This window comes from Ahaetulla prasina, chromosome 10 (assembly GCF_028640845.1).
Source record: "Ahaetulla prasina isolate Xishuangbanna chromosome 10, ASM2864084v1, whole genome shotgun sequence".
Lineage (NCBI taxonomy): Eukaryota > Metazoa > Chordata > Lepidosauria > Squamata > Colubridae > Ahaetulla > Ahaetulla prasina.
Genome location: NC_080548.1, coordinates 23588763 through 23609918, shown reverse-complemented (window position 1 = coordinate 23609918; position 21156 = coordinate 23588763). Strand labels below are relative to the sequence as shown.

Sequence of the window (21156 nt, the reverse complement as noted above, 5' to 3'; positions counted from 1 at the left end):
CTAGAAGACCGCCAAGGTCCCTTCCAACTCTGATATTATTATAACATAGCATAACATAATAAATATTCAGATGCTGCGATGGGTCTCTTGGATCAGAATCAAGCAAGCCATGATATATTCCTTGTAAGGGAAACCCAAGTTGGACTTTTGAAGAAGCAGAGCAGCACAATATCCAGCTTCTTTGAACATGGCGTTTGGAGAAAACTCCGGGCTCCGTTTCCTCGCAGCAACAGATCGCTAGCCCAACTCCCCCGGGAGAAGGGAAAGGAAGAGGCGGAAAAGCCCGCCTTGTCAATGACAATCCGCTCGGGTGAATCACCTCCTCCTTCCCGGGCGGGCCTCGAGCAGCGACTGGGCCGGACGATAAGACCGGGGCGCTGCCGAGCCGAGCCGAGCCCAGCCAAGCCAAGCGGATGGGTCAGACTCATTCCAAAGGGCAGGGAGGGAGGGAGGGAAGGCTGCCGGCTGCCTGCCTCTTCTTCCTTGGGAGCCGCTGGAGGTGGTAGTCGGTGGGCAGGGAAAGGGGCTTGCTGGGCGGCAGGAGATCGCAAGGAGACGCCGGTTTGGGATCGACTCCTTGAGTTTCTTTCAGCCAGATCCGAACGGCGCGCGTCTTTACGCGCGGGGGAAGGGGGCGCTTCTGGAGCGCGCCGTTGCTTTGTAGAGAAAACCCGTTTCCTTGTTTTCGCACGGCGGCAGCTGAGCAACGAGCCGGCCCGGCACTCGGGGCTGTAGTAGATGCCCGGGTGGCTGTTCAGGTTTCACCTGTTGGATCGAACGCCGCAGCAGCTGCATTCGGGCGATGCTCTAAATCAGGGGTCTCCAACCTTGGCAACTTGAAGACTTGTGGACTTCAACTCCCAGAGTTCCTCAGCCAGCAAAGCTGGGAGTTGGAGTCCGCAAGCCTTTAAGTTGCCAAGATTGGAGACCCCCTGCTCTAAATCTGTTTTGAGTTTTGTAAACTGGATTATTATTATTACTTTTTTGTTTTGTTTTGTCTGCATCGGCGCGTTTCCGGGCCCCATCGCTGGCACGACTCGGCTTGTTTCGCAAAGCAGGTGGATGAAGTAAGGGCGTTAAGGGTATTGTTGCGTCAATCCAGTTGAGGTCCCACGAACGCCAAAACTGTCGCGGAGGGTGGATTCTGAGGAAGTTCAGCCTCTGAAGTGCTGGTGTCTTAAGGGTGGAGAAGCTACTGGGGATCTAGATACAGATACAGATTAACAGAATTTGGAAGGGAGGTTTTTTTTTTTTTGCATTTGTATTTTATTTTATAAACAAACAAACATATAATATTTATTTATTTATTTATTTTATTTTGTCACAACAATATATGTAGGTATCATACAAAAAGATTATATAGTAAATAAACACATATATGGGTAAATATAAGGAGGTATAAGCATATATATAGGAAGAAGAAAAGAAAAAAAACAATAGGACACGTCTGTGCGCTTATGCACGCCCCTTATGGTCCTCTTAGGAATGGGGTGAGGTCAATAGTAGAAAGTTTTTGGTTAAAGCTTTGGGGATTATGAGAAGAGACCACAGAGTCAGGTAAAGTGTTCCAAGCACTGATGATTCTGTTACAGAAGTCATATTTTCTGCAATCTAGATTAAAGCGCTTGACATGAAGTTTAAATCTATTAGTTGCTCTAGTATTATTGCAATTAAAGCTGAAGTAGTCTTTGACAGGAAGGACATTAATACATTATCAATCGTTCAGTGCTTCATCTGAGTACGTCTTTTGTGTCTTCTTCTTGTTCTCCAATGTTAATCATTTCATAATGTCATCCTTTCATTTATTGTAACAGTTCTCCCACATTTCATACTTTACTATTCACACATTTATCAATCTTCTCTCCTCTTTCTTCTTCCCACGTTTCATGACAACATTACCCTATTTATATTTCTTCTCTAACCAATGGTAAAATTGTCTCCATGTCTTAAAATATTCAGATTCCTCTCTTTCTTTGATTGTCTAAGTCAATCTATTCATTTCTGCACAATCCAATATTTTCTTAATTACTTTTTTTTTTTTAATTTACATTTATATCCCGCCCTTCTCCGAAGACTCAGGGCGGCTTACAGTGTATAAGGCAATAGTCTCATTCTATTTGTATATTTACAAAGTCAACTTATTGCCCCCCACAACAATCTGGGTCCTCATTTTACCTACCTTATAAAGGATGGAAGGCTGAGTCAACCTTGGGCCGGGCTTGAACCTGCAGTAATTGCAGGCTGCTGTGTTCTAATAACAGGCTTCTTACCAGCCTGAGCTACCACGACCTCTTAATCACATTCGTTTAATAAAAGGGGTTTTGTCGGGACCAGGGATCTGCTTCGTGCTTTTTTGGGGAAGCCGAGGTCAGAGCATTGCATTTCCACCTTTGTTGTTGTTAGTTGCGAAGTCGTGTCCGACTCATCGCAACTCCATGGACAACGTTCCTCCAGGCCTTCCTGTCCTCTACCATCCTCTGGAGTCCATTTAAACTCATGCCTACTGCTTCAGTGACTCCATCCAGCCACCTTGTTCTCTGTCATCCCCTTCTTCTTTTGCCCTCCATCGTTCCCAGCATTAGTCCCAGTCCTTCCTTCTCATTAGGTGGCCAAAGTATTTCAGTTTCATCTTCAGGATCTGGCCTTCTAAAGAGCAGTCAGGGTTGATCTCCTCTAGGACTGACTTGTTTGTTCGCCTTGCAGTCCAAGGGACTCACAGGAGTCTTCTCCAGCACCAGAGTTCAAAGGTCTCAATTCTTTGGCGCTCAGCCTTTCTTATAGTCCAACCTTCACAGCCATACATTGCAACTGGGAAAACCATAGCCTTGACTATACGCACTTTTGTTGGCAGGGTGATGTCTCTGCTTTTTTTTCCACCTTAGGAAAATGTAACCACTAGACCCCTGTCTGCTACTGTAGGGGAAGGCAAACACTGCAAATTAAGGATAAAAGATACTGTAAAGTGCATTCCTTCCATGCTTCCTGATGAAGAACCTAACTATTGAGGATTGGGAAATTAATAACGGGGATCATATGTTTTATATTTTGTAAGACTCTCTATTTTATTTATCCTCTCTCTGTTTCTTTCCTTTCTACGGTCCATAGCCTTGCTGACTTGGATGTCCTAAAGGATTTCCCTACTTGCAAAGCCCAGTATGGATGCTCAGCCTGTGGTTACGAGTGCAGGGTCTCTTTCTTACATCGCTCAGACTGATTTTCCAGTCCCGCTGAAAAAGTTTTATCGGGGCGAACCTCTGGCACTGGGGGTGAGTATGGAGATGAGTGGTATGATAGCTTCTCTCATTTTGAGGATCCCATCGTCCCCTATTCCAGAGGTCTCCAACCTTGGCAACTTTAAGACTTGTGGACTTCAACTCCCAGAGTGTCTCAACCAGCTTTGCTGACTGAGGTACTCTGGGAGTTGGAGTCCACAAGTCTTAAAGTTGCCAAGGTTGGAGACCCCTGCCCAATTCTGTTGCAATAGGACTATGAGGATTCTTCGTTATGTACACATGAAAATTTTTGATCCATTTGTTTTATTGGCCAGCTAATGTAACGTCGAAAAACTATATAACCCTCTCCCCCTTAAGGGAAGGTGAGGCCCATAGCATGAAGCCCAGAAAAATAAAATTTAACACCAAAATCCCTTCTCTTTGTATTTATCTTCCTTTTAAAATAGTTCTTAGACTTATAGACCGCTTCATAGTGCTTTACAGCCTTGTCTAAGCGGTTTACAGAGTCAGCATCTTGCCCCTAACAATCTGGGTCCTCATTTTACTGACCTGGGAAGGATGGAAGGTTGAGTTCACCTTGAGCCAGTCAGAATCGAACTCCTGGAGTGAACAGTGAGTTAACTTGCAGTACCATATTGTAATTACTGTTTCACCACGGCATATACATATACATATACATATACATATACATATACATATACATATACATATACATATACATATACATATACATATACATATACATATACATATACATATACATATACATATACATATACATATACATATTGTTGTGTCTTGCCCGCTCTCACCGCAGCCGGGGTCTGCTTATCTGCTTCCGAACGCTGAAGAATGTCCTCCCGGCCCCAGCCCTGGCTCCATGCCCAGACAGGCTGCAGAGGAGGGAGCACCCCCCGGCCCCAGCCCTGGCTCCATGCCCAGGCAAACGGAGCAGCTAGGCCCCTCCCCCTCCTCCACAGCATGTGAGCCTGAGGAAAGTTTATTTCCAACAGCTGCTGATTGGAGTGACCCTCGCATCAGAAGACTGGATAGGCGGAGGCAACAGAAGGAAGGGAGGGGCAGGCCTTAATGAGTGCTGAGTCATGGAGCCACACCCCATGGCCTATATAAAGGATCTGCTTTCTGGCAGTCTCTGAGTCAGGCAAAGTCGAACTTATCTTGCTGAAGTCACTTTCTGGTCTCCTGCCTGCTCTGAGGACTTTGCTAGGACTTTGGGCAGAGCTGCAGAGGAAAGCCTGATTCGGATTTCCCTGACCCGGCCGTCAGCGGAGGAGTGGGACACGACACATATACATATACATACACATAGATAAAAGTTCCCCTCCCACATATGTGCTAGTCGTTCCTGACTCTAGGGGGCAATGCTCATCTCCGTTTCAAAGCTGAAGACGTCTCTGTGGTCATGTGGCCGGCATGATTAAATGCCAAAGGCGCATGGAACAATTAACTTCCCACCAAAGGTGGTCTCTATTTTTCTACTTCCCCTTTTTTTTAACGTGCTTTTGAACTGCTAGGTTGGCAGAAGCTGGGACAAGGAACAGGAGCTCACCCCATTACACGGCACTAGGGATTCGAACCACTGAACTGCCAACCTTTCAATTGACAAGCTCAGCATCTTAGCCACTGAGTCACTGCTTCCCTGTATACATATACATATACATATACATATACATATACATATACATATACATATACATATACATATACATATACACATACTTATGAAACAGGGTTGAACATGAGAAGTGTAGTGCCTCCTACTGGCCAGTAGCTAAGGTGACATGAAAAATAGGTTCTCCAAAGGTTAGTGAACAACACAGTAGTAATAAAACCACCAGTTGCCAGTGCCGAGAGATGCTGGGAGTTGTAGTTCAGCAATTTCTGGAGTTCTGTTGGTCCTGAATATCTCTGACCGTGGCAAGGTTGTAGCAGCTGCAGGTGATTTGCGTGTATAATTAGATATTCTATTTTAAAATATTGTATTATTTTACTAACGTTCAGAGGTTTTTTGGAGGGGAGGAAAGGTATGAAATTTACATGGATAAGTTGGAAGTGAAGGCACTGTTTTTTCTTCTCTTTGCAGATCACACAGATATTCATAGGAATCATACAAATTATTTTTGGGATGCTGATCAACTTAATTAGTGGAGATGATATTTTCTACCTTACTGTATGGATGCCCTATTGGAGTGGAATCTTGGTAATTTTACACCAGGGGTGTTAAACTCAATTTCATTGAGGGCCGCATCAGGGATACGCCCGTTCAGGGGGCCGAGCGGGCGTATCCGACTGGGTGGGTGTGGCCAGCTTGATGCCACTCCCCAAACTGCTGGCATGTTTCCTCTTCGCATTGGGTAGACCGGATCGAAGCCAGGCTGGCCGGTTTCTTATATGCTCCAGGATGGCCCTGTGGGCTGGATCTGGCCCCTGGGGCTTGTGTTTGACAGCCCTGTTTTAAATGATGATGCATTTAAACAACTCAATAGCATGATCCAGACCAGTGATGGCTAACCTTTTTGCCATTGCATGCCAGGAGCGGGTGTGCGTGTGTGTCACGCATGTGCCCGCACCCATAATTCTATGCGCCCTGCCCCGCGCATGTGCGCGCAACCCCTCCCCCCCACTCCCCCCCGCTCCTGGCACATGATGGCCCGGTATGCCTGTTTTGTTTTTTTTTCTCACCAGGCTCCAGAGCCTTTTTAGGAGTCTGGGGAGGGAGAAAATGGCCTTTCCCACCCCTGCCTGGAAGCCGTCCAGAGGCTGGAAACGGCCCATTTGCCAACTTCCGGTGGGACCGGAAGACCCGTTTTTTGCTGTCCCCAGGGTCCAGAGCCTTTCTAGGAATCTGGGGAGGGCGAAAACGGCCTTCCCCAACCCTCTGGAGGCCATCCGGAGGCAGGAAACGGTCTGTTTCCCTACTTCTGGTGGGCCAAGAAGTCCTGAAAATCAGCTGGCCAGTGCGCACATGCGCACCGGAGCTGAGCTCATGTTCCCACTGATATGGTTATGCATGCCATCTGTTTGCCATCACAGATCTGGTCTGGACTGCCACCAGGGTCTCCTGCTTGGGTGGGGTGGGGGTTTTTTTGGACTAAATGACCTACAAGGTCCCTTTAACTGCTTAAATCTGTTAGTGCTGTGTTACACAAAAATTCAATGAACGTAACTCCTGCCTGTGACACATTAAAGCAGCTGCATCTTCAACTGGAACAGGGAAAGTTGATTGGGTTTCAACACAAAAGATGACCAGAGAACAGTAGGCAGTGACAATAGGCAGCAATTTAAGGTGGCAAAGAGATTATGGGTCTCTACTGTAAATCCAAGTTTCCGGGGATAGAAAAGCCATAGTGGTTCACTTCCTTTTCTTTTTCTTCCAGTACATCATCTCCGGATCCTTAGCTGTGGCAGCTGCTTGGAATCCCAGGATCCGTCTGGTAGCTAATCCATTGGAGAAAAAGTGGAGTTTAATCAGAAATCCTCCACCTGTAGGATCCAAGCAATGAAAGATCGAGAAAGCCTCTCCTCTGAAGTCATGGAGAGCTACAACCCACTGGGTTACCAATCAGGAGCTTGGTGGATTTCTGACGTTCCTGGATCACTAAGATCCACGGGAGCATCATGATGGTGTTCTGACCTAGGCTTCCCCAAACCACGAAGCAGATTCCTTGCCCCGACAAAAACCCCTTTTTATTGTTACTGTGAATTATTCTCATTCACATCCAGCAAAGTCTTTCAAGGGTGAATTTACAGTCACAGACCTTATCTGGCTTGGAGAGCTGCCAGGCCGATATCTTCAAAACTTGGCAAGGAGTCTCTGAGAGTCACAAACCAATTAAGTGAACTAATTGTCTCCTGCAAACTCCCCTCCCCTTTCACTCCACTTTATTCCCTATGGGAGGGGCCATTCACCATCCACCTGTGTCTTTACTCCCGAGTCAGCCCTTGTTCCTTAGCTGTTCCCTTCTCCTGGCAGCTCTGTGCATGCGCACATCGGGAACAGGCTCTAGCTGTTCTTCTGCCCTACTGATATCCAATTCCGAAGGCAGCTGATAACTGTTGGATGGCCCTGGCCCCATCTCTGCCTCTGACGCAGAGCACTCATTAGAGCCTTCCTCAGATTCCAGGGCTGGCCCATGTTCCTCCCCAACCTCCTCACTTTCTGAGTCTGCCACCAGCTCCACTGGCTGCTGGCGGGCCACAACACATGGCTGTGATTTCTTGTTTAAGAGCCTCTCCCCCAAATTCCCTTTTTGGAAGCTGCAAATCTTTCGCAAATCTCTTTGTGCCCGATTTTGGCCAAGAGGTTCAGTGTCTCCATCTCTGGCGATGGAATATTGCGGTTGGTCGAGGCAGTTGCTTCCATGGAAGCAAACGTCTTGAAGTTGTCTCTCTCTCTTTTTTTAAATTTGCATTTATATCCCGCCCTTCTCCGAAGACTCAGGGCGGCTTACACTGTGTTAAGCAATAGTCTTCATCCATTTGTATATTATATACAAAGTCAACTTATTGCCCCCAACAATCTGGGTCCTCATTTTACCTACCTTATAAAGGATGGAAGGCTGAGTCAACCTTGGGCCTGGTGGGACTTGAACTTGCAGTAATTGCAAGCAGCTGTGTTAATAGCAGACAGACTTAGTCTGTTGAGCCACCAGAGGCCCTCTTCTTTCACAATGGCTAATCTGCTATGCCAGAGTCTCCATCCAAGCTGCACTACTCGAGAGGAGCAAGAAGGCCCTGAGCCACTCCTGCAAGGGGTTAAATCTCATCTTTTCTGGCTAAAGCAAATCCAAAACTGACACTCTTCTGTTCCCATCATCGCCCGAGAAATCTCAGTTACATCATAGCCAGCCTGTGTGTGTGTGTGTGTGTGTGTGTGTGTGTGTCTTTGTGTGCATGTTTATTAATTTATTTTCTCTCCCCTAGGTGCAAAGCATGGTGGCCATGAATGTGTTAAGTACTGTAGCAGCTGGTTTGGGCCTGGCATCCCTGTTTCTCAGCTTCAGTGTACTCTTTCAATTCAATTTGTCTTGGTACTGCTATACCCTTGAAAAAGAAATTCAGGAAAAGTGTAATCCAATCCAGGTACGTCCTTTTATATAATAAGTATGTGACCTTCCCAAATTCATCCGTAAGAAGTTGGTTTCAAAAGGGCAGAGAAGGAAAAAGAAGGCCATGGCCCTAGCATTCCCAATGTTAGCTCATTGCCACAGTTGTGGGTTTCAAATGTTTCTACTACCGGTTCTGTGGGTGTGGCCTGGTGGGCGTGGCCTGGTGGGCGTGGCTTGGTGGGCGTGGCGGGGGAAGGATACTGTAAAATCTCCATTCTCTCCCCAATCCAGGGGAAGGATACTGTAAAATCTCCATTCCCTCTTGACTCCAGGGGAAGGTTACTGCAAAATCCCCATTTCCTCCCGATCAGCTGGGACTTGGGAGGCAGAGAATAGATGGGGGCGGGGCCAGTCAATTTTTACTACCGGTTCTCCGAACTATTCAAAATTTCTGCTACCAGAACTGGTCAGAACCTGCTGAAACCCATCTCTGTGTTGCCCCCAATATCTATGGGGCTGCCAGAAAGAAGAGGGGGTCAACCTATTTTTCCAAAGCGCCAGAAGGCAGGACAAGAAACAACGGATGGAGAGAAGCAACTTAGAACTAAGGAGGAATTTTCTGACAGCTAGAACAATTAATCAGTGGAACAACTTCCTTCCAGAAGTTGTGAATGCTCCAACAGTGGATGTTTTAAAGAAGAAATTGGGCAACGACTAGTCTGAAATGGCATAGGGATTCCTGCTTGAGCAGGGGTTGGACTAGAAGATCTCCAAGGTCCCTTCCAACTCTTACTCTGTTTCTGTTTTGGACTAAAAAAAACCCAACAACTTCAATCCCCTTATGACCTAGGCAATAGATCCTCCCTATCACATCCCTATCATCTTCCTTACTCTAGAATTGGAGATAAATATGCCTGTCTGTATGTATAAAAATGGATAGGTTACTTTTCTGTTTCATTGACAGAATATCGGCAGAGGAATACTGATTGTTCTTACTCTGTTCACCGCCCTGGAGTTTTGCATCACCATCTCAGTTGCGTCTTTTGGATGTAAGATGGTTTGCCGAGATACCTTCCCTGAAAACGTAAGATTTCCAAAAGAAGATGGTTAGTTCATCAAGGGAAATGGATTGAGAAACACGGATTTCGGATGTTTGGTTATCTGGATAATATGGAATAGTCGGATTGGAAGGCATTATGTTGGATAGGATAACATCTCTTTCTCGCCACCTCTCCTCAGGCTAGTTTTCATATACAATGGTACCTCGGTACTTGGCGTTAATTGGTTTCAGGAGGTGTGATAGGTACAAAAAAGGATGAGTCCTAAACAAACCACGTGACTTATCACGCTTTGTTTTAGCCAGGAAGAACTTTCTGTCTGTCCCTTTTCCTACGGTATGTCAGTGACCTACCCAGCATGGCTGACTTCCTGTCTATCTTCTGTGATTATCCCCCTCCTTTTGCAGTGACCTTTCCAACATGGCCGACTTCCTGTCTGTCCTCTATGGTTGTCCCCTACTTTTGCAGCGGTCTTGCCAGCATGGCTTACTTCCTGTCTGTCCTCTGTGATTATCCCCCTCCTTTTGCAGCGACCTTTCCAGCATGGCCGACTTCCTGTCTGTTCTCTGTGATTGTCCCCCTCCTTTTGTAGTGATCTTTCCAGCATGGCCGACTTCCTGTCTGTCCTCTGTGGTTGTCCCTCTCTTCCTATCACAGGGTATCAAGTACTAAACAAATGTTGAGTACTGGGACAACATTTTCAGGTCAAAATGTGTCAAATACCAAATTCAACAAGTTTTGAAGCAGTTGAGTACTGAGGTACCACTGTAGGGAGATTCTGAGTTACTCTTGTGCCGATGTCTTGAGTCATATGTGTTTTAGAGACACTCATTAAAAGGATAAAATCCTATGGAGGTTGTTTTGGCATAAGTTGGGATGGGTGTCATTTGGACCCCAGAGGAGAGTGAAAAAGCTGAAGCCTAGAGAGATTACAACCACATTTCCCTTCACCTTAACTCATTCATTTTGCAGATGAGTGGTGCAGTGGCCTAGAGGTGAAGCTCTTGCCTCACAATCAGGAGGCTGTGAATTTGATCCCAGGTAGAGGCAGATATTTCTCTCTCTGGGTACCATGTGAATATATCTGCTGAAAAAAACAACAACTCCGCATTGGTGACAGAAAAGGCATTTGGCCAGTAAACACTCAGCTCCATTCAGTTGCCCAGACTCCACTCCACTAGAGATTATGGGGTCATTAAAAGAGGGTGATGATGATGATTAATTTTGCAGACCTGGCTATTTTGTTATATGTAAAACATAGGCGCTGAATTGCATTATAAAAATAAATGATAAAAGCAATGTGTATACTATGGCTTCAGGCGAAGGGATGCCATTGGCAACAAAGATGAAAGATTGCTGCAAAAGGTTGCCAAGATAGGGTGAGTTCACATGTTGTACTAGGTATGCACAAAAGAATAATTTGGCTTAATGCATACGCTGTGTTGCAAACCTGGTGTCAGTTTTGGAAGGCAATTTTCTTTTTGCTTTTTAACTGCCACATATTTTAGCTGGGGAAGTTGGGAGGGGGTTGTTGTTGGAGCGGTAGAAAGTTAGTCATAACAACATTCCATATTCAAGGACTTTTGCCTGCGTCTGATGTAGACTGTCTGAAGACTGTATCCAATTGAGTGTGAAGAGTTGATTGGACAATGTGATGAACTTGTGGGTGTGGGGCAGGGCTGTGAACTGTCAACCGTTTCAGTTTCGGGTTTTCCCAGCTGTGCCAACATGACATCTCTAATAAATTGGAACTTTGAGAAACCTCAAGCCTCAGAGCTTTGTTTCGTTGGGGGTGTTCCTTGGAACCCTGACACCTGGCTTATACAGTAAATAAATGATAGTGGATAGATTCTCATATTGTGATAAACCTAAAGGGAAAAAAACCCCACACACCTTATAAATCTCAGCTCAGGTTCCAGCCAATTGGAATCATTGACGTTCATTGAAATAAGGAGGGATGCCTAATCTGTGGAGGCTCCAGCTAACACTTCAGACTGAATTCCAAAAAGATGCTTTGAAATATGTGACAGCTTGAACCCAGCAACTCTGTTAATGTTTTTAAAGCAGCTGCATCTTTTTCTGGGGCTTTGGAGGGAGCTCTAGCCATGCCAATCAGAAAAAGGATTCAGCTCAAGGGTGAAATCCAGCAGGTTCTGGAGAACCAGTAGTGGAAATTTTGAGCAGTTCGGAGAACCCGTAGCAGAAATTTTGAATAGTTCAGAGAACCGGCAAATACTACCTATAGCTGGCCCCAAAGTGGGGTGGGAATGGGGATTTTGCAATAGCCTTCCCGTGGAGTGGGGAGGGAACGGGGATTTTGCAGTATCCTTCTCCTGCCACGCCCACCAAGCCACACCACACCCACCAAGCCACGTCCAGAGAACTGGTAGTAAAAAAAAAATGGATTTCACTACTGATTCAGCTGCTTTAAAGAGAGACAGTGATATCTTTATGCTTCAACAAAGATCCAGATTCCTCTTTTGGGAATCAAAGTGCTGTACAGTCATACTGAAAGCAGATAGATTTAGTCCAAAGGTTTTTGGAAAGCTGAGGGGTTCTGTTCTGAGCTGTGGAATGAGAATGTATACACACACACAAATGGTCCTAATGCTTTTGTTATTTCTTTAGGTTGTGGTCATTTATCAGAATGTGTCTCCTGCCAGTGCCGAACAACGTCCCGACCTCGACTGTAAAGAGGCAGCAATTCAGCCCTGATTTGCTTTCCTTTCCTAGCAGCTATTCTGGAGTACATTCACCTCCTGCATCTTGAAGCCTTAAATTTTTTTTTTTTTAAGGAATTGCATCAGGGGTGCTATTCAGCAAGTTCTGGAGAATCGGTAGCGGAAATTTTGAGTAGTTCAGAGAACCCGGCAAATACCATCTCTGGCTGGCCCCAAAGTGGGGTGGGAATGGGGATTTTTGCAGTATCCTTCTCCTGCCATACCCACCAAGCCATGCCCACAGAACTGGTAGTAAGAAAAAAACGGAATTCCATCACTGAATTGCACGGAAGTTTTTAATCAGTGGAACATAAAGGCTTTTAATGGACTAAGAAAAGGATCATATATAAAAGATCTTGTCAAGGTTCGTTGTTGCTGGTTAAAATATCTCCTTAGGAGGGGGTCGGCTGAGCCGTGGTGGTGCAGTGGTTAGAATGCAGTACTGCTGACTGCCGGCTGCCTGCAATTTGGCAGTTCGAATCTCACCAGGCTCAAGGTTGACTCCGCCTTCCATCCTTCCGAGGTGGGTAAAATGAGGACCCAGATTGCTGCGGGCCGTAGGCTGACTCTGTAAACTGCTTGGAGAAGGTAAAGTCTAAACGCTATTGCTATTGCACCAAGTTATGGTTTGCTGTTGGAAAATATGTACAGGTAGTCCTCGACCTATGACCACAATTGAGCCCAAAATTTATGTTGCTCAGTGAGACATTTGTTAAGTGAATTTTGTCCCATTTTATGACCTTTCTTGCCCTGGTTGTTAAACGAATCACTGTGACGGTTAAATTAGTAAATAGGTTGTTAAGCGAATCTGGCTTTCCCGTTGACTTTGCTTGCCAGAAGGTCACAAAAGTTGACCACGCGACCCTGGGACACTGCAACCGTCATAAATATGAACTAGTCGCTAAGTGACCGTGAAGATCCTGCAATGGTCGTAAGTGTGAAAAATGGTCATTTTTCTTCCACAGCTCTTGTCACTGCGAATGGCCGCTAAACGAACTGTTGTAAGTCGAGGACTATCTGTAGTAGGCTGGGTTTACACAGCGTGTTATGGATGCACTATAGTTTCCTCATTGCAATGGTTGTGTCACAGATTAAGGAGAAGTCCAAAGCTCAACTCAACAGAGTTTAGCCAAATGCTTTTTTTTTGCACCCAGCTGCATTCATACAACAAATTACGCTGGTTGCGTGAAACAGCTAATGTTGTGTCTTGCCCGCTCTCACAGCAGCCGGGGCCTTCTTATCTGCTCCCGAACACGGAGGAATGTATGCCTCCCGGCCCCAGTCCTGGCTCCATGCCCAGACAAGCTGAAGAGGAGGGGGCACCTCCCGGTCCCAGCCCTGGCTCCATGCCCAAGCAGGCTGCAGAGGAGGGAGCATCCCCCGGCCCCAGCCCTGGCTCCATGCCCAGGCAAACGGAGCAGCTAGACCCCTCCCCCTCCTCCACAGCATGTGAGCCTGAGGAAGGTTTATTTCCAACAGCTGCTGATTGGAGTGACCCTCGCATCAGAAGACTGGATAGGCGGAGGCAACAGAAGGAAGGGAGGGGCAGGCCTTAATGAGTGCTGAGTCATGGAGCCACGCCCCATGGCCTATATAAAGGATCTGCTTTCTGGCAGTCTCTGAGTCAGGCAAAGTCGAACTTATCTTGCTGAAGTCACTTTCTGGTCTCCTGCCTGCTCTGAGGACTTTGCTAGGACTTTGGGCAGAGCTGCAGAGGCAAGCCTGATTTGGATTTCCCTGACCCGGCCGTCAGCGGAGGAGTGGGACACGACAGCTAATGCTTGCAACACGTTCCAGAAATTGATGGTTGGGCTGTAACAGGAATTGTTAAAAAAAAAAAAAAGGCTCAGCAGCCATAAAGTCCCATGAAAACTAAACAACCAAATCTGTAGCCATAATTTAAATTTATAGCCAGTTTGATCTAGTGCCGATATGGCACGCGTAGCCATATCAGTGGGCAGACGAGCTCAGGAGGGCCTCCGGGGGTGTGTGGGGAAGGCTGTTTTCACCCTCCCCAGACTCCTAGAAAGGCTCTGGAGGCTGGGGAGAGGAAAAAACTGGTCTACCGTGCCATCGTGTGCCAGGAGCGTGGGGAGTGTGTGTGGGGGTGTTGTACGAGCATACACGGGGGAAGAATTATGGGTGTGGGCATGCGCGCGGGCAACTCCCCCCTCCCCCGCTCATGGCATGTGATGGCAAAAAGGTTAGCCATCACTGATCTAGTGGTTAAGGTACCAGGCTAAGGTACCAGGCTAGAAACCAGGAGACTGTGAGTTCTAGTCTCACCTTATGAAGGAAAGCCAGCTAGGTGATTTTGGGCCAGTCCCTCTCTCAGTCCAACTCACCTCACAGGGTTGTTGTTGTGGGGTAAACAGGATGAAGAAGGAGTATTAGGCATGTTTGCTGCCTTAAGTTATTTATGAAAATAATAAAGACAGGATATAAATGCATATCTTGGAAGATAAGCTTGTTCCCTGCCACTTGACTTTCTATCAGATTGCCTGTCGTGTCCCCCTCCTCCTCCGACGACCGGGTCTGGGAAGTCTGTATCAAGCGTGGCCACGAAGCCTCTGCAGCTTTGCCAAATTCCTTTCAGATTTCTCAGGCAGGCAGGAATCCAAGGTGTGACTTCAGCAAACCAGATGAGACTTTGCCTGACTCAAGGAATGCCCAAAAAGCAGATCCTTTATATAGGCCAGCCATGGGGTGTGGCTCCATGACTCAGCACTTATCCAGGCCTGCCCCTCCCTTCCTTCTGCTGACGTCGCCTCTCAATTCTCCGGAAGCGGGGATCTGTCCACTGTAAATTCCCTTCCTCCGGATCTGCTGCCGGCAATTCTAACACGTGGCTGGCTTCGTGCTCACACGCTGTAGGAGTGAGGTTTGTTTGTTCATTCCTGACATTCTGTCCGGGCATGGTGCCAGGGCTGGGGGCTGGAGGCATGCCAGGCCATTCCTCTTCATTTTTTTTTATTTGCATTTATATCCCACCCTTCTCCGAAGACTCAGGGTGGCTTACACTATGTTAGCAATAGTCTTCATCCTGTTTGTATATTTATATACAAAGTCAACTTATTGCCCCCAGCAATCTGGGTCCTCATTTTACCTACCTTATAAAGGATGGAAGACTGAGTCAACCTTGGGCCTGATGGGACTAGAACCTGCAGTAATTGCAGGCAGCTGTGTTAATAACAGACTGTCTTACCAGTCTGAGCCATTATCAGACTCTGAATCTGATAGCAGGCCCGGCAGGAGGAGGGAGGGGCCCAGCTGAGGAGAGGAGGGCGGGCGAGGTACAACATTGCCTTTTGCCAGCCCAGCTTATCTTACTCTTTATTTTAGACATGAGTGGACCTCCAGACTTTCTAATAAAATGCTGAACTTGTTGCGTCTTGCTAAAATGTTTATTTTATCTGAATTCCATGGAAATGAAGATGATTGTAAGGGTCTGGTAGTTTATACCCGATTGACTTTTCAAAGGGATCTTTTCTTGAAAAAACCTTGGAATGTCAGAAGTGCTGCAATAGATTCCCAGTGTTCAGACCGGGGGTGAAATTCAACCGGCTCGGACCAACTCGGGAGAACCGGTAGGGATGATTTGAATCGGTTTGCTGAACCGGATGGCCCACCCACCCACTCACCAGATCACCGCTCACCCCTTTCGGCTGCTCGTTGCCTCTTCTGGCTGCTCACCCCACCCTATAGGGTGAAACTTTTCTCCCTTCATTCACAGCGGAGCTGCTGCTCCCACCCCGGCCCCCTCCCTCTCGGGGACTACCTTAAAGGGACAGGCTGCAGCAGCTCTGCTGTGAATGGAGGGAGAGAAGTTCAGCTTCTCTCTGCCACAGAATTCAATGTTAAATGCTGCAGCAGAGAGAATCCAAATTTTTTTCTCTCCATTCACAGCGGAGCTGCTGCAATCTGTCCCTTTAAGGTACTTCAACCCCCAGGAGGGAGGGGGCTGGAGGGGGGGACCATAAAGGGAGCAGCAGTTCTGCTGTGAATGGAGGGAGAAAAGTTCAGCTTCTTTGTGCCACAGCGTTCACTTCTGGTGCTCATACACACATTTTTTCCTACCTGGTTCGGTGGGTGTGGCTTGGTGGTGGTGGGGTCATATGACTGAATGGCCATGGCCGTGAGTGACATAGAGTTGGCCATGCCCACTCAGTCACAGGACTCCCCCCTCCCGCACAGAGCCATGCCCACAGAACCGGTAGGGGAAAAAATTGAATATCACCAGGACATTCTGTTCCTGGGTGACTGGAGAGGCAGATGTGTCATGGGAACATGAAAAGGCATCACTCCATGGCATAGGGCCGGGCTACTTACGGGACCGTCTGCTGCCACCGAATGCCTCTCACCGACCCGTGCGCTCTCACAGAGAGGGACTCCTCAGGGTGCCGTCGGCCAGGCAGTGCTGACTGGTGACACCCAGGAGAAGGGCCTTTTCTGTGGGGGCCCCCACCCTCTGGAACGAGCTTCCCCCAGGACTTCGACAACTTCCTGACCTTCGAGCCTTCCGCCGCAAGCTTAAGACACATCTATTTATTTGCGCAGGACTGGACTAGAATTTTTAAATTTTAAATATTTAAATTTTAAATCCGGTTTTAATGGGGTTTTATTATTTATATCTCTATTTTAAATATTCGGCCTTTGTAATAAGTTTTTTAAATTAATGTTTTATTCTGTATATATATACGTTTTATATGGCTGTAAACCGCCCTGAGTCCCTAGGGAGATAGGGCGGTATAAAACAAACAAATAAATAAATAAATAAATAAATACTCTTAGGGAGATCAATTGATTCCCAAGCAGACCCCATAATGCAGAATTAAAGGAACTCAAACTGCCCAATGGTGTCGTTGGAATTAAACCGGGTCAGCTAGAAACCAGGAAAGAGTGAGTTGTGGAAAGCAGTAATGGTGAACCACCTCTGAAATTGTTGCCAAGAAAATATCATAAACTTTGTCCAGCCAATCCAAATGATCAAAATTAATTCAAAGACCCCACCAAAACAAAAAATAGAATTCCGGTTGACTTGGTAAATTGATTTCGGGTTGACACAGGCATGGGTTTCAGAGCCTTTAGCAATGGGTTCGCTGCCCTTTTGCTGGGTGGGTGTGGCCATGGTGGGCATTTCCTAGTTGGCCGTCTGCACCATGGGCGGGGGGTGGCTTTCCTCCGGAGTTTTTGCCTTCCCGGAGATTTTCCTCGAGCCTCCGGGAAGGCAAAAACTGCTTCCCCCTGTTCTCATTGCCTAAAACTAAAGCAATGTTGGCAAATTTAAGAGCTTTGGATGGAGAATTCTAGCAGTTGAAGTCCAAAAATCTTAAAATTGCCAAGATTGGACACCTCTGGCATAAAGAATTGAATAGTCAATGTGTGTATGGAGATATTGGTATGTGTTGTAGTCTGCCAGCAGCCTACGGACCTGGCAGTGGAGTCAGACAGTGAGGAGGCTGGGGAGGACAATGGACCAGTCCTGGAATCAGGGGAAGCCCGGACGAGGGCTCTGCATCAGAGGCAGAGATGGGGCCAGGGCAATCTGGGAGAGATGCGCGGACTCTGCAGCCTCCAGAGGCGGACAGCAGAGAGGCAGAGGAACAGGAGGAGCCTGTTCCTAATGCACACATGCGAAGAGCTGCCGGAAGGCAAGAGCAGCTGAAGAAAAAAGGACAACTCGGGAGTAAGGCCAGAAGATGATTGGCCACTCCCACAAGGCTTAAAAGAGCATCAACCAGCCGTTGGGCTCTTTGTAGAAAAGCAGTGTTGATTTCCATGCTTCTTGTCAGCGTCTCTTGAACTTTGTGGGGGTTTTGCCAAGAAAAGCCTTTGGCAGGTTGCCAAAGACATCAGAGGTTGGTGATAAAGCCCACGGACTGATTATTAAGAATTTTGTTTTGGACGAAGCTGAGAATGAATTAATTTTCAGCTGTTTTAATAAAATAAATTCTATTCTATTCTATTGTGTTTAGTAATCACTACTTGGGCCTTGGTCACAACAGTATGGATGTCCACATCACATTTCCCATCTCTTTGGATTTTACATCTGCACTCATCTCCCATGAAGGAAACCAACTTCACAGGACTTTAGGCTTGTCACTCCCCTTAAAAGCATCACACAAGCATACACCCACAAACATACATACCACCTTTATAAATGCACAGGCTGACGTATTCACACACATAACAATTGTGCATTTCTTTCCTGCACTCTGCAATGGATACGCCACCAATGTGAGTGCGATCATTTATTGCTAAATCTACGGTCAATGGCAGCGCCAGAAAACTTTTACTTGTTTGAAGAGGGTAGCAGAGGGATATGAGAAAGTTGGCAGATGCTGTTCAACTTGTCCCAGGCTGGCATTCAGAAGCAGATTGTTTGCGTTGGAAGTGGTTTTCACCTGATGAAAAGAGATAACAGCAAAATAAATAAGGGGCCATGGATCTAGTAATTATTTACATATCTATCATCATCATATTTTGAAGGCCCCATAATCCCTTTACAGGGTGGAGTCTGGGCAATTTAATAGAGCTAGCAGAGTGTTTTAATGGCCAGATGCCCTTCCTGTTGCCAAGGCAGAGTTTTGTTCAGCAAATATACTCACAGTGAGCCCAGAGAGAGAAATATCTGCCTCTACCTAGGATTGAACTCACGGCCTCCTGATTGTGAGGCGAGAGTCCCACCTCTAGGCCACCGCACCACTCCAATTATTTACCTATTTATCCTACTAGCCAAGAAAAGAGAAGGTCTGTCACTTACTTATTTATACAAGCAATCACTTTTTGCCGTGGGAACTCCAATAATTGACTTATCCACTTGAAACAACCAGCGACCTGGTTCACCAACATTGGTGGTCTCCATAATATTGAGAATTTCAGGAGTTCGGGAACCAGGAATGTTGTAGTAATTTTCTTTGTCCCCGCTGTCAAAGCCAGCCTGGTGAAGAGGTAGAGAAAGAGAAATAGGGACCAGAGGTGGTATTCAGCCGGTTCACACCGGTTCGGGTGAACCGGTAGCGGCGATCAGCTCCACGTCGTGCTATTTAGGCACGTTTTCGAGGCCAGGTGCATGAGTGGAAGGCGCATGAGCGAGCAAAGTGCAAGCATGGAAGGCTGGATGCATACATGGACTGTGTGTGTGTAGCGAACTGGTGGTAAAGGTAAGTGAAACTACCCCTGACCACAACCAATGGGTTGAAACTAAAGGGGAGTAGATTATGGTTATGTATTAGGAGGATATGTCTTCTCCTTCTAGACAGGAGAACTGCAACCAGTAGAACAAGTTGCTTCATGTTCCCCTTCACTACTGGTCTTCAAACAGTGGCTGGATAGCTCTCTATCCTAAGTGCTTCAGGAGATACTACGTCGAGCAGGTGGTTGGATTAGATAACACCTAATGTCTCTTCCAAATCTAGGATTCATCTGCAGTGGAGGTCTGAATTACTGTTGGTCTCATCTTAGCCTCATCTAATCTGTTTTGGGCATCTTCTGATACTTCTGGGTAGAAGTGCACCATTCACGTGCGTGGAAAGCCTTTTGGGAGAACGCATGTGCAAACCTTGTCACTTCCCTCCTGGCATATCCCTAATTTAACCACTTATGTCCTGGAAATGTGAGAGGAGCATTTGCACACCTGCACATCGACTCCCTGTTCAGACTGAATGTATGACAGGAGAAATGGAGGCTAGGCTAGGCTTCCTTGGAGAAAGGGCGGGAACCGTAAGCAACCATTGCAGACAAACACAGTTGTTGTCTGAAAGTAATAGCAAATCTTCATTTGCAAATTTTGACAATACACATCCAGAAAAAAAAAACAAAAAACAATTCAGTGATAGGCAGAAAACTCTTTTAGTGTCTGGTCTTGTAAAACCTACCCCCATTGCTGTAGACATCCTTCCTTTAAATATTTAGATTTTGTTGTGATCCGCCAGGAGCCTGCGGAGCTGGCAATGGAGTCAGACAGTGATGAGGCTGGGGAGGACAATGGACCAGTCCTGGAATCAGGGGAAGGCCCAGACGAGGGCTCTGCATCAGAGGCAGAGATGGGGCCAGGGCAATCTGGGAGAGATGCGCGGACTCTGCAGCCTCCAGAGACGGACAGCAGAGAGGCAGAGGAACAGGAGGAGCCTGTTCCTAATGCACACATGCGAAGAGCTGCCGGAAGGCAAGAGCAGCTGAAGAAAAAAGGACAACTCAGGAGTAAGGCCAGAAGATGATTGGCCACTCCCACAAGGCTTAAAAGAGCATCAACGAACCGTTGGGTTCTTTGTAGAAAAGCAGTGTTGATTTCCATGCTTCTTGTCAGCGTCTCTTGAACTTTGTGGGGGGTTTGCCAAGAAAAAGCCTTTGGCAGGTTGCCAAAGACATCAGAGGTTGGTGATAAAGCCCACGGACTGATTATTAAGAATTTTGTTTTGGACGAAGCTGAGAATGAATTAATTTTCAGCTGTTTTAATAAAATAAATTCTATTCTATTCTATTCTATTCTATTGTGTTTAGTAATCACTACTTGGGCCTTGGTCACAACAGTATCTATCTATCTATCTATCTATCTATCTATCTATCTATCTATCTATCTATCTATCTATCTATCTATCTATCTATCTATCTATAGTATCTAGTCTGTCTGTCTGTCTGTCTGTCTATCTATCTATCTATCTATCTATCTATCTATCTATCTATCTATCTATCTATCTATCTATCTATCTATCTATCTATCTATCTATCTATCTATCTATCTATCTATCTATCTATCTATCTATCTATCTATCTATCTATCTATCTATCTATCTATCTATCTATCTATCTATCTATCTATCTATCTATCTATCTATCTATCTATCTATCTATCTATCTATCTATCTATCTATCTATCTATCTATCTATCTATCTATCTATCTATCTATCTATCTATCTATCTATCTATCTATCTATCTATCTATCTATCTATCTATCTATCTATCTATCTATCTATCTATCTATCTATCTATCTATCTATCTATCTATCTATCTATCTATCTATCTATCTATCTATCTATCTATCTATCTATCTATCTATCTATCTATCTATCTA

General features: G+C 46.1%; 1 protein-coding gene and 1 long non-coding RNA gene across 4 annotated transcripts; one reads left to right on the top strand and one right to left on the bottom strand.

The window, feature by feature from the left end:
* Positions 1–280: 280 nt before the first annotated feature.
* LOC131204831 (membrane-spanning 4-domains subfamily A member 15-like) lies at positions 281–14688 on the top strand. Of its 3 annotated transcripts, none has more exons than XM_058196447.1 (7): positions 281–417; positions 3106–3266; positions 5338–5454; positions 6632–6688; positions 8178–8336; positions 9267–9386; positions 11989–14688. In XM_058196447.1, exons 2-7 carry the CDS (start codon positions 3156–3158, stop codon positions 12073–12075), a joined length of 651 nt encoding a protein of 216 aa, XP_058052430.1. In that variant the 5' UTR covers positions 281–417; positions 3106–3155; the 3' UTR covers positions 12076–14688. The 3 variants fall into 3 exon arrangements, with proteins under 3 accessions (XP_058052430.1, XP_058052431.1, XP_058052429.1); XM_058196448.1 differs by lacking the exon at positions 281–417 and adding an exon at positions 465–1058; XM_058196446.1 differs by lacking the exon at positions 281–417 and adding an exon at positions 466–1067.
* A 3628-nt stretch (positions 14689–18316) lies between these two features.
* LOC131204841 (uncharacterized) lies at positions 18317–20030 on the bottom strand. Its single transcript, XR_009156647.1, has 2 exons — positions 18844–20030; positions 18317–18484 (listed from the first exon to the last, which is right to left on the bottom strand). It is a non-coding gene; the product is annotated as an uncharacterized LOC131204841 (long non-coding RNA).
* Between the last annotated feature and the right edge of the window lie 1126 nt (positions 20031–21156).

Coding starts and splice junctions, on each gene's coding strand:
- LOC131204831 (XM_058196447.1), top strand. CDS start 3,156: ATGGATGCTCAGCCTGTGGTTACGAGTGCAGGGTCTCTTTCTTACATC. Junction 3,267..5,337: donor GCGAACCTCTGGCACTGGGG/GTGAGTATGGAG, acceptor TTCTCTTTGCAG/ATCACACAGATATTCATAGG. Junction 8,337..9,266: donor AAAAGTGTAATCCAATCCAG/GTACGTCCTTTT, acceptor TTTCATTGACAG/AATATCGGCAGAGGAATACT.